This window comes from Clarias gariepinus, chromosome 20 (assembly GCF_024256425.1).
Source record: "Clarias gariepinus isolate MV-2021 ecotype Netherlands chromosome 20, CGAR_prim_01v2, whole genome shotgun sequence".
Taxonomy (NCBI): domain Eukaryota; kingdom Metazoa; phylum Chordata; class Actinopteri; order Siluriformes; family Clariidae; genus Clarias; species Clarias gariepinus.
The window spans coordinates 21,495,895-21,507,433 of record NC_071119.1 but is presented as its reverse complement, the minus strand read 5'-3'; the positions used below and the strand labels follow the sequence as shown (position 1 = coordinate 21,507,433).

Genomic DNA, 11,539 nt, shown 5'->3' with positions numbered 1-11,539 from the left:
AACAAGATTAAAGAGCTCAACACTTCACTCTCCTGTCTAATCTCATTGCACATCAGCACTTTGTAGAAGCTAAGTGTTTGCCCTAGTGCTGAATCAGAGCGATGCCAGGTGCAGTCAAACTTAAAAATATAATAAACGAAGATTACTCGAACTAAAAGCATCAAGTAGTAACAGTATTCCTGGTCCAGACATAGTAGAGGACAAGCGCTGCATATGATGTGTCGATAGAATTTTGGAGAGGAGCAATTTGAGTTTCATCGTAGCTTTGAGAATCATGTTTACCCAGAAATCTCAATACAAATGGGCAAAAAGCAGAAAACATGAATCTGTTGAGGTAGACAACAATGGAAATAAGTTAGAAATAATTTTAGCTGCTAAACTGTCTCACCTCAAAGACAAAGGGAGAATTGGAAGGTAACAAAAAAGAAAATTAAATGAGGCAAAAAAAATAAATCAGGAAAGGCACAGGGAATGAAAGGAAATGGACTGGAAAAAAATAATAAATAATTGTGAAAGAAAGAATGAGCATGAAGGCAACGTAGTGGAGGGTAAAAAATGTAAATCACAATAAGACACAGTGAAGAGCAACTCGCAGCTCCCTTCAATTTATTTATTGATGTACCGAACATGAAAAAATACAAAGTATTCCAAACACAAAAGAAAAAGAAAGAAAAAGAACATGTACATCTTCTAGTAATACTGTTCGCTTTAAATACTGAAAAAAAAAAAAAAAAAAAACGAAAAATAAAATATATATATACCCCAAAAATTCAAAACTCAGCTGTGAATAAAGTTATACTGTACAACTCGAAATAAATAGATAATGCACACTACAGAACTGAGACTACAGACGGGACACTGAGGCTTTTCACACCACAGGTGGGACTCAGGCTCAGACTTTAGCCATATTTAAAGACTCGCAGCTGAATGGCCTCTGCCTTTCTGAGCCTGCTCTTTGCCTCACTGGCTGACTTTTAAAGGAGGGGGAAAAAAAAAGAAAATGGAAAAATAAACCCCTATGTGGCATGAAAAGCTCTCCCTGTCCCTGAGCAGCAGAAAGCCACAGTTCATCAATGCAAATATAACAAACAATAACAATAACATCATAATAATAATAATAAACAACCAAAAAGAGAAAGAAGGAGAAGAAAATGTAATGCATAGCACACTGCCACACATCCGGGGAGCCTAAACTGCACTGGTTAAAGGCTCTTTCCTTCATTAAGTGGATAATAAAACATGCCATTGTGTTTGCTACGGTCGAGGAAAAGCCTCGCCAAAAGTGTATATTGCTTAATCCATGAAGATTAAGCAATATACACTCTCGTTTTTAAAACGGGTTAGATTATGCATCAAGTGTAACATGGATACAAAAAAACTAAAGAAATATTTGTTCAAAACTGTGGCTCAGTTTAACCACAAATATATTTAATGCTTAATATATAGATTAAAGGAAAAGAAAAAAAGGAAATAAACTAAATCTATTGCCTAGAATTTGGCAGAAGGCAGACAATCTACAGACAAAAACCACCAACAAATCTGATACTGTAATAATGCATCAAACAAAGTGTCTTAACTAAACAACTCTCAGAGGCAAAACAAATCAGCTAAGAAAGAAAATAATTACCATACATATCTTAAAGAAAAATACTTATTTTGGGGGAAAAAAACAGAATACATATATTACTCAACTCAACATAAAGTACTTATTTACATTTAAGGTATTAACTCAGGAGATCTTCTCCCTTCGAACACTTCATTCTCAGTCGTGTTTTTTTTTTTCCTGTTCTCAGGCATCGTCAGCCCGTTTTCTCCTTCATTCAGAGCAGCTAAAACCTTTGTCAGTGTTTAGAAAGACAAAAGTGTTTAACAAGATATTAAATACAGCACTGAGGATAACCCCCCCCCCTTTCGTTTTTTTTATATTATTAAAGAAGGAACCCGTCGAGCGAGGAAGAACCGATTCACCCAAAAATCTTTTCACGCGCCTACAGGTTCCCTCTGTCACCCCGCATGCACACGTGCGCGGCCGCGTGTAATAAAATCCCTTTACGCGCGTTTCTTTTTTTTTTTCTTCTTCTTTTAGGGCAGCCTGCGTCTCAAAAATATCGAATCCAGAACGCAAGCTGTGGAACGCAAAGACCTCGAAAAAGACAATCAGTCATCGATAAACCGCTCCAGAAATTTCTTAACTCTGCAAACTGTCTGGTAAAGTGTGAAAATCTCACAGGGTGTCGTATGAAGATAGGTTTCTCAAAGTCAAAATAGTTTGCTCCATGTCCAGTAAAAAGTTTCTCCAAATTTTCTTTTTTTATAAAAATAGACACTTTTGTGTTTTAAACCCACATCAAAGAGGTTCGTAGCTCTTTGGCAAGGTACCGCTTTAAGAATTTTTTTTGTCTTTGTCTTTATTTTTTATTATTTATTTATTTTTTAATGTGTTCGTTGTTTTCAATTTAAACAGTAACATTTACGCAGTCAATAAACTCGATGAGAAACTAAACGTGGAAGAATTTTTTTTCTCTTCAATAGTAAACACACTGAAAATGTCTCAAAAAAACAGAATAATTAGAAAAACTAAAGAACGAAGAGAAAATTATGAAAATGTAAAAATTAACACGGGCACCATCGCCACTGAACACATGCTATTAATCTTTTTCTTTTTTAAAGACTAGAGAATTTGCACAAAAAAGAAAAAAAAGAAAGAAAAAAAAACACAGGTTTTTCCTTTATAACACTGATTTGCAAACATGTCTGAGAAAGTTTTAAATACGTTTCTTTTTTTTTCTTAATCGTTAAAGAATCTTTAAACGCTTAGCGTTAAGCTTTGTGCGTTTTGCTAGTTTTGAAAGAAACCTGCAGCACGCGGTCTCCGAGGCGATAGCCGTTCAGGCTGGCGATGGCCATGGCTGCCTCGTCGTAGTTGGTCATAGTGACGAAGCCGAAGCCTTTGCACTTGTTCGTGTTGAAGTCGCGGATCACCTTAACGTTTGTCACCGCGCCGAACGGCCCGAACATCTGCCACAGGATGCTCTCGTCTGCGTCCGGAGCCAGGTTGTAGACGAAGATGCACCAGCCTGTGCCCGCGTGGCCGGGGATGTTGATGCCCAGGCTGGTGACACCGTCGATGGCCATGGGTGAAAACCTACTGCGGAAGAAATTACAGCATGGGTACGCACACACGCGGACATCTGAACTTCATTTTCAAAGGAACTCAATAATGAAGCAGATCAGGAAGTATGTTCTAGGTAGCAAACATACTTTTATACATGCTAACAAATAAAAATAAAAGTGAGCAAGTTAGCACAAACTTTTTAGTTAGACTTGATTCAATTAAATCAAAAATTTCTACTCGTTTTGACTCAACAGCACTAAAGTTAACTCAATTTCTCTCTAATTTAGTTGTATCCAATTCCCACCCATCACTAGAAGTCTCCCACATCAAGGCTACTATTCAGTTAGTGGGGGGCCGAAGACCATCTTTTTTCGAAATGCTCGCTCATGCACCGTTGGGGTCGAAGTAACAATTGGTGGATGACGCAATCAGCTCCTTCTGCTTGTGTGAGCTCACAGACGCCCCTCTTTGGCCTAGAGCCGAGACTGATGTGAGAGCGCTGATTGCCCCTCATCCCACCCTGTTGAGAGAGCTCAGCCAATCAGCGCTCTCCAGGACCCCTCTGGCTGTGAGAGGCAATGACATCGAACTAGCGATCTTCAGATAATAGGGTAAGAATTTTAACACTGCGGAACACAGGTGCCCTCTGATTTATTTGTGAAACAGCTACATTTCCTAAAACTGTTTTTGTAACTCCCTGGACATTTCTATCTAAATTCTATTTTATTTCCACGGTAAAGTCTTCTATAATTTAGCTAAGTTTTTCAATATTTATTCTATCTTAACTTTTAAGGTCACGAAGTTGAAGTTTTGTTTTAACACGTGTCAAAGCGGTTATCTTTTTTACTTGCTTCACTCTCCAGTCCTGTAGGTGGCGGTAGTGCAAAACGGTAAAAAAACAAACAAAAAAAAACAAGAGACGACACTGTGTTAATTTGGCGAGAATTTGCGGGAAATTAAAGCACTTTGTATTTTACATTTAGGCAACTTTTTATGATGAATAGCCAAAAAAAAAACATGAAGGATTCAATCCACTTGGTATTTAGTCTGACATAAATCTACAAAAAAAAAAAAAAAAAAAGGCCTTTTTCCCCCCTTCATTTGTTCTGTGAAGCTTTTGCTAAAGGGGGGGGGGGGAAGTAGTAATATATAAATATATAAATAACTAGTGGGAGGAGTGTGTATGGGGTGGGGTGGGAGTTGCAGTCTATAACAGCAGGGCATGAATTATTTCAGCAGGCTTCAGATTAGATCACACACTCGGCTGAGCTTCTCTCAGCAGCCACATCCTGACAGGTGTGTTCCTAACACTACAACACCACACACACTCTGAGCTATGCATTTAGGTTCAGCGTGAACTACATTTTGATCCTAGAAAAAGTGATGCTCCTGCATTTCAATTATATCCATGGTGCAGGAAGAAGATCAGGTCTCGGAAAAATTTTTTCCCCCTGGTTTTATTCCACTGGACAGTGAGGTACAGTAACGCGTGGCTGCATTGCCAAGTCGAGCCGGACTCTGACCAAGTACCCTCGTACCCAAGAGTGCCAAGAGAGACATATTGGGAGAGCTGAAAATAGTGCAGACTGGTAATGAGTTGAAGCACAAAAACGAGGGCTCTCCTGGTGTAACAGTACAATCTGCTGAACGAAGGAGTTTTTTCAGCACACGGTCACCATTAAACATGGTTTTATTTATTCCCCTGCAATAAGGTTTCCATGCCACTGATGCATTCGCTCCATTTCTAACTCTGTGACCCAAATTTTATCTTCCGGTTAACACGAAGCCTAAAAATGGCTTCCGCTTCGGACACTACAGACTCAACGGTATGTAGTTTATTCATTACGCCCCGACCCCCATCCCCCCCAACCACACACCCTTCTGGTACATTTAGAAACAAACTTGCCCCATAATTTCTTGACTACACACAACGCCATGCTGCCTGGCAATGTGTGAATAGTTTAAAGCTCACAACCTCCATGCAACATTACAACCGTAAAAAAGATTTTTTTTTTCCTAATTAAAAAACCCCAGAAACAAACACTGAATTACGTTTTTCCTCCATCTATACCACCGACACTAAGAAACACATGTTACACAATAACAGTACCAGCAGCTCTAGATTTAGATTTGTTATGGTAGCACACTGTTCAGTTCAATTATTAGTAACTGCAGCCTTTGTTGTAAATTGAGCAGCATGTTCCTTGGCTTTCAGATAAATTTCACAAAATAAAAATCTACTGAACTTGCCACATACTTACCTCTTTACTCCATAGGCCATGTTCAGCAGGTTGTCCAGCCTGAAAAGTAACGATAGCTATTAGAAGTAGCTTAATTGTTTTGTGCTATTAGTAACGCTTAACATGCACGGGAATCACCAGGGACGACTCACTTTGTCTGACTCAAGAACAAATCAGACTTACGAACGTGCTCCCGATATGCATCTCGTTCGTAAGTTGGGGACTACATGTAATGTAGCCAATGTCTTATTAATTTGATTCATACACATTCTCATTTCATATAAACTGTTATTGTATAACGATACCTAGGTGCTGAGTCGATTTGTATTTCCATTCTGTTATTATCACGACTCTATAAATTCATAAAAAAAAAAATTTATATCCAAAAAAAACGAAGCAAATAATAGTTTAATAGCCTCATTGGTAGGCGGTGTAGCACGGGATACTATACCGCCTGCCAATGATTGAAAAGTTTGTTTTAAAGAAAATGCCATGTTAATTCAATTTTATTTGTATAGCACGTTTAACAATTGACATCGTCACAAAGCAGCTTTACAAAATCAAAAGAATTATTTAAGTTTGTATGAAATGAAAATGTGTATGAATCAAAATGATATGACATTGGCTACATGTAATCACGGAACGGATCTACGAACGAGATCCGTTCCGAGAGCACGTTTGTAAGTCTAATTTGTTCTTAAGTCAGACAAAGTGAGTCTTGTACACCTTCGACACGAATAAACAATGTTAATCATCCACTTGATTAAGACTTGTCTCAGTCCCTTTGGAACTATCTGTATTTAAAAGAAAACAAATAGATATTCTTCAGTCAGAAATTTTCTCCTGGCCAATCGGAGACGAGAGTTTTATATAAACGTGTATAATCCCTGACCCTTAGACTTGTACTGCAACGTTCAAAAATTACACTCGCAAAGTTTCTTATTGAACAGCGACAAGTTCCGCATGCATTATGATTTTATAATTATCTGTAATTATATGCAGCACAGATGCAGTGACAGCCAAGTCTGGCACACAGTTATACACGTTCCGTTAATTATACCCGACCCGCTCCTTCAGCCTGAGTCACTTTTAAAGTAAGGAAAGAGAACGAAGTGAGGGGGGGATAACGAGCTAAACATACTTGCTCGCTTAACTTTTATACATCATCGTCTTTGTAATTATACTAAAGCTGATCAAACATCATCCAACACCTTAACCTAAACCCTTTCCTTCGGGGACGTTACCTGAATCTCTGAGCCTGCTGGGCGAGCGGTCCCGGATATCTCCTGTTCGGAGACTGGTAGAGCTGCGAGAGCAGAGCCTGGCTGGTTTTCTGACTCGGGTTGTTGGCGAACTTCACCGTGATGGGCTCGGTGGCTCCGGGAGGCTTCTGCCCGTTCAGCCCCTTAATGGCCTCCTCAGCCTCCACGCGCCGATCGAAGCGGATAAAACCCACACCTCGAGACACGCCTGAAAGATTTTATAGAAATTTGTACAAATAAAAATAAATAAATGGATGGCCAAGCTTTCTCCGATTGGTCATCCCACAGTTTTAAGCATATCTGCAATAATTTATGTATTTGTTGCTTTTGCTCTTTCAGCTCCTTCCTTAAATCATCATTACTCCGTTTCCCACATTTTATGATCCATATCTACTGGTATCCATCTTTGCTTTTAGCTGACAATCCTGTTAACAAGATCTTAGCAAGAACAGAAGGCGTTAATTAGAAACTACCAGATTAATTTACCAACCAACAAGACTGACGAGTCTAACCAGCAGGAGAATGAATAACCTTCACAAAATATTTTCCCGCCAAAAAGTAGTGGTGTTTCTAGCGCCTTCCCTTCAACGTCTCCCTTCTCGGCTTTTTAACATACTGTAGTTTCCCCATCCTTAACTTTTGATTCTTTTCAGTGGTCTTAAAAAGTTCTTTAAAATTGACAGGGCTGTAGCTTAAAAAAAAAACAAAAAAAAAAAAACACACGAGCCAGTTAGATGAGAGAGACTAGGCATTTTGGAAATGGAGATCAGTCTGACTGTAAATTCATTTTAAAGCTTGCTGTGAAACAGGCATTAAAGCAGCACCCCAGGAGAAGAAGATGGGGAGAGAAAGAGAGAAGGTGGGTTTCATTAACCACTCTGCCTTTCTCAGCTCCAAAAACCATTTTACATTTTATCTGTCCATGCATATTTATGACCGAGGCAGCCATTTCTGGAAACTAAGCAGCAGAAGCAGCACCTGTAATGTCCTCCAGCAGCAGGTCTGTATCTGTTCCAATGTGGACATTAACAGAACGATAGGGCTTCTACATAACTGCGTGGGTTTTTTTTTTATGTAAAAATGATCAGATTTAACTGGCTGACCTGTCACCTGGTCGACGAGGATTCGGGAGGTGATGATGCGTCCGTACTGGGAGAAAAGCTGCTCCAGCTCCTTTTGCGTCATGGTCTTGGGCAACCCGCTCACGTACAGGTTAGCATCCCTGATGGACGCCGAACTCGGACGGGCGTAGGACACCTGGATGGAACGAGCACACTTTAACAGTTGTTTACGCTTTATAAACCGTTTAAAAACAGTTTCTTTCTTGGTTTATGCTCGCATTTTATCTCATGGCTAAAATAATTACTGACCTCAACTTCAGATAAAACAAACTTTATTTGACCTTGGTGGTAAACACCACAGCCTGAGTGAGTTTAGTGAGGGATGACTACAGACTGCCTTAAAGCAAAAGCATGAGATGGGTTTCTAACATAAAACAAGATAATCACTGCGGAAAAGTTATTTAAAAATCTAAAACTGTAACCAAAACTGAAAGTTTGCTAAATGGTCAGCTTTGAGTGGACGTGTCCCAAATCACACCATCAGCTGTTCACTGTGGATGCATCCTAAACCACACTACCTATTCACTACAGTTTACAGCAGCTGCAGCGACATTTCACACTCCCTTACAATGGTTACTCACGCGGAATGTCTATGACTGCCACGCACTCTATCGCGGCAAACGGCAACAGCCAAAATAAATCAGTCGCAATTCAAAGTAGTTTGTGAAATGACCGCCAGGTGGTGCAAAGAGACATTTTGCAAATGGCTGCAATTAATTTTGTTTAGACAGACTTTGTTTCTATCTGTCTATTGTTATTATTAAAGAAAACAGCACAAACAGCTCAAGAGCTTGTAAAAAATCATTTTAAACGGTAAAAATGTCAATTTTGGAATCCACAGATGCTTAGTGGTCCGAACACAACGTAATCTTTGTATGATAAAATGACTCGTGGCATGAATCTACACGAAGCACTTTAGTTTCAAATAATCATTCAATAACATGATGATAAATAAAATATTGTTCTTTTTCCTGTTTATGTCCACCATTTAAAAATTATTTATTTATCAATAATTAAAGCTGCTCACATCGTGCGCGCTTTCACTTAAAAAAATGCAGTTTTTAATCAAGTAAATGCGGTCTCCTTATGAAACGATATGAGCTCGTGTTGGCTCTTATCGGGAGCATTTTGATCAAAGGGGAGATTAGAAGGGGAAAAGTAAAAGTGTGTAAAAACAACATAGCACAATGCATGTGTGTGAATGGCCGAAATGTGGTTGTGAATTAATCTTTTAGTGAATGTAAAAAGGTTCGCGTAAACCAGTGGCGCATGTGCGCTCTTTCCCTTTGCCGAGTTTGAATCCAAAGTCAGATGAACGCGCGCGCCGATATGAGAGAGATTTATAAGAGATTTCTCTTTCCCAGAAATACAACAAACTCCCATTTATACGTGTTAAATAAGCGCTGTCTTTGCAGCGCTGTGCGAAACGCACGCCGATGTGAGCCGCCGTATCTCAGTCATAATATACAAATGTGTTTTAGGTGTGTAGTAGACCGCGCAAGCACAACCTCTCGCGGGCGAGCCCCTGAATACACTGTTTTAACGGGGGTGGGGATAAGAAACACCGCACCTCACTATATAAAAGCAGACATTTTGCTTTCAGTAAGTATATATTTTTCACGTCTGTGAGGCGAGTATACACGGAGCTTCGGTTGATTTTCTGACGCGCTCAAGTTCACAGAAACCGATAGAGAATAGTGCTGTATCTGTTTCCTTTCATTATTTTACATCATAACGTTTTCTCGTCATTGTGCGTGCACTTAAATAAAAGTAAAGTCTTATAAAGGCAATGTAGCTTATATAGGTTTATTATATAGTTTTTGCCCATTAATCTGACAACACCTGTGACTCACCAACGTTTTCTGATACACACAGCCAGAGTTTTCTGGCTACGCGAGTGTTACACATGATAAAATATAAAGGCTCACTGTGTTAACATTTACTTTGCTTAATTCGATGGAACTAGGAAACCCCTATATTTAAGTTCTAAATTTGAACTGTAATTTTAGTACTGTGATGATAAATTCGTTTAATGTTTCACTTGTATTTTATAAGGTTTTTGCCGGCGGTGATACAGCACAAGGCGGGTGCTGGGATGTGAAAATGTAATTTGTTAAAATATTTTAATTATTTATTAAAAAACATTATGATGATCATAACAGCCTACTGCATTTAATTCTTATAATAACGCAACAACACACAACTGCTGACGCAGTAGCACGGCCTGACAATGTTTAAATTTTTATGGTAATTTATTTTCGTTTATTGCAGTTAATAAATCTACTACAAATTTAAAGAACACAAAATATAAGATGACGAAAAACATACATGTGTAGCTTTTCTAATTACACATGATAAAATCTAAAGGCTCACTGTGTTAACATTGCTTAAATTCGACCCATTGCTTAAATTCGACCCAAATGATTTAATTTAAATTCTACATTTGTACTGTAATTTTAATACTGTGATTATAAATTCATTTAACAACGTTTCACTTGATTTTATCCGCTACTATGTGCAGCCCTAACGGAACGCGGCTCATTAATCCTTGAGAGAATGAATTGATGCCCTAGGCGTCAGTCTATAGTTATATAGCGCCACTCAGCGGTAGAAGCCAGCAAACACACAAACCCAAACGTCGCCACGGTGAGGCGTGGCGGTAAAACCAGAATACCGCATGAGTAACATCTGTACTATATATAACAAAAAAACGAAAAGTAATTTTCCACCACAGTAGTCATGTCTCTAGTCACTTTATACTGTAGTTCAGATTTGGGAGAATCAGGTACAAGTTTTCTATACCAGTATTTATCTACAACTAAAATCTTGTAACCTATGAATCGTGATTCTTACATTTATAATAGCGATGAAGCGGTCGATCAACCAGTGACCAGAATAATCTGTTTTTCAGTTTAAGTGGCCATGACCGGTGATCAGAAATCTCAAATATAAACTATTCTGTAGCGAGCGAAAACGCTTTCGAGAGGTGCAACAGAAACACGTTTTTATGGTGTTACCTTATAAAACTGAGCCAATTAGTCTCAATCCATCAATCATTACACACGCAAACACATGGGGCTAATTAGTCGAAAACCTGCGTTAGAAGCCGCACGCGTCTACGTGCTAGCAGCCGCTTAACCCTGCACGCTCACTGTTGAGTGTTGGAGGCGTTTGAGGTGGTAACATCGTCATGCTTTTAAAAACAAATAACTTTTATATATAAAAAATTAAAAATATAAAAAATTATAATTCCACACAACTGTACCAAACAGTCCTCTAAACAGTTAAACGTATATCCAGTGTTTATTGCCCCACCCCATACACCCCACCCCCGACGCAGCGGAAAGTCGTCAAGCTCCTTCCAAAGCTCTTGCTCTCTCTGTGAAACGGATTTCATTCTTCATCATAATGTTGGAAAATTCACGCGCGCAAGGCTTTGACAGGCCCACAATAGCACATTCTCACTCCTCTGAGCCTCTAAGCTAACGACACAATCGCACTCAACCACCACTGTCTATCGAGTGAAGAGGGGGGAAAAAAAAAAGCTTACTGAACAGATGGAGATATTTATATATTAAAAAAAAAAAAAAAAACCCGAACGAGACTGCGACACCTCCCAGAATGCGGACCGGATCCCTCGGCTCACGCACAGGCACCGACAACACACGAGCATATGCCGAGCTGCTTTTTGGCGAAAACGACTTGCAGGCATGCTGCACATCTCGATAAGTTGATTACTTGCTCTGTAGTGTACGGCGTCTTTTTTTTTTTTTTTTTTTTTTTTTTTTTTAAAGTTTCTTC

The 11,539-nt window shown here is 39.0% G+C and overlaps 1 protein-coding gene across 3 annotated transcripts in view; it reads right to left on the bottom strand.

Annotated features, from left to right (window-relative positions):
- Positions 1-573: 573 nt before the first annotated feature.
- elavl2 (ELAV like neuron-specific RNA binding protein 2) overlaps positions 574-11,539 on the bottom strand; it is a 54,323-nt gene continuing 43,357 nt past the window's right edge. For all 3 annotated transcript variants that reach the window (XM_053480380.1, XM_053480382.1, XM_053480381.1), the window contains exons 5-8: positions 7,721-7,874; positions 6,600-6,825; positions 5,377-5,415; positions 574-3,148 (exon numbers count right to left, since the gene is read on the bottom strand). In XM_053480380.1, coding sequence (XP_053336355.1) covers positions 2,821-3,148; positions 5,377-5,415; positions 6,600-6,825; positions 7,721-7,874 — 747 coding nt within the window. In that variant the 3' untranslated portion in view covers positions 574-2,820. The remainder of the gene's footprint in view (positions 3,149-5,376; positions 5,416-6,599; positions 6,826-7,720; positions 7,875-11,539) is intronic.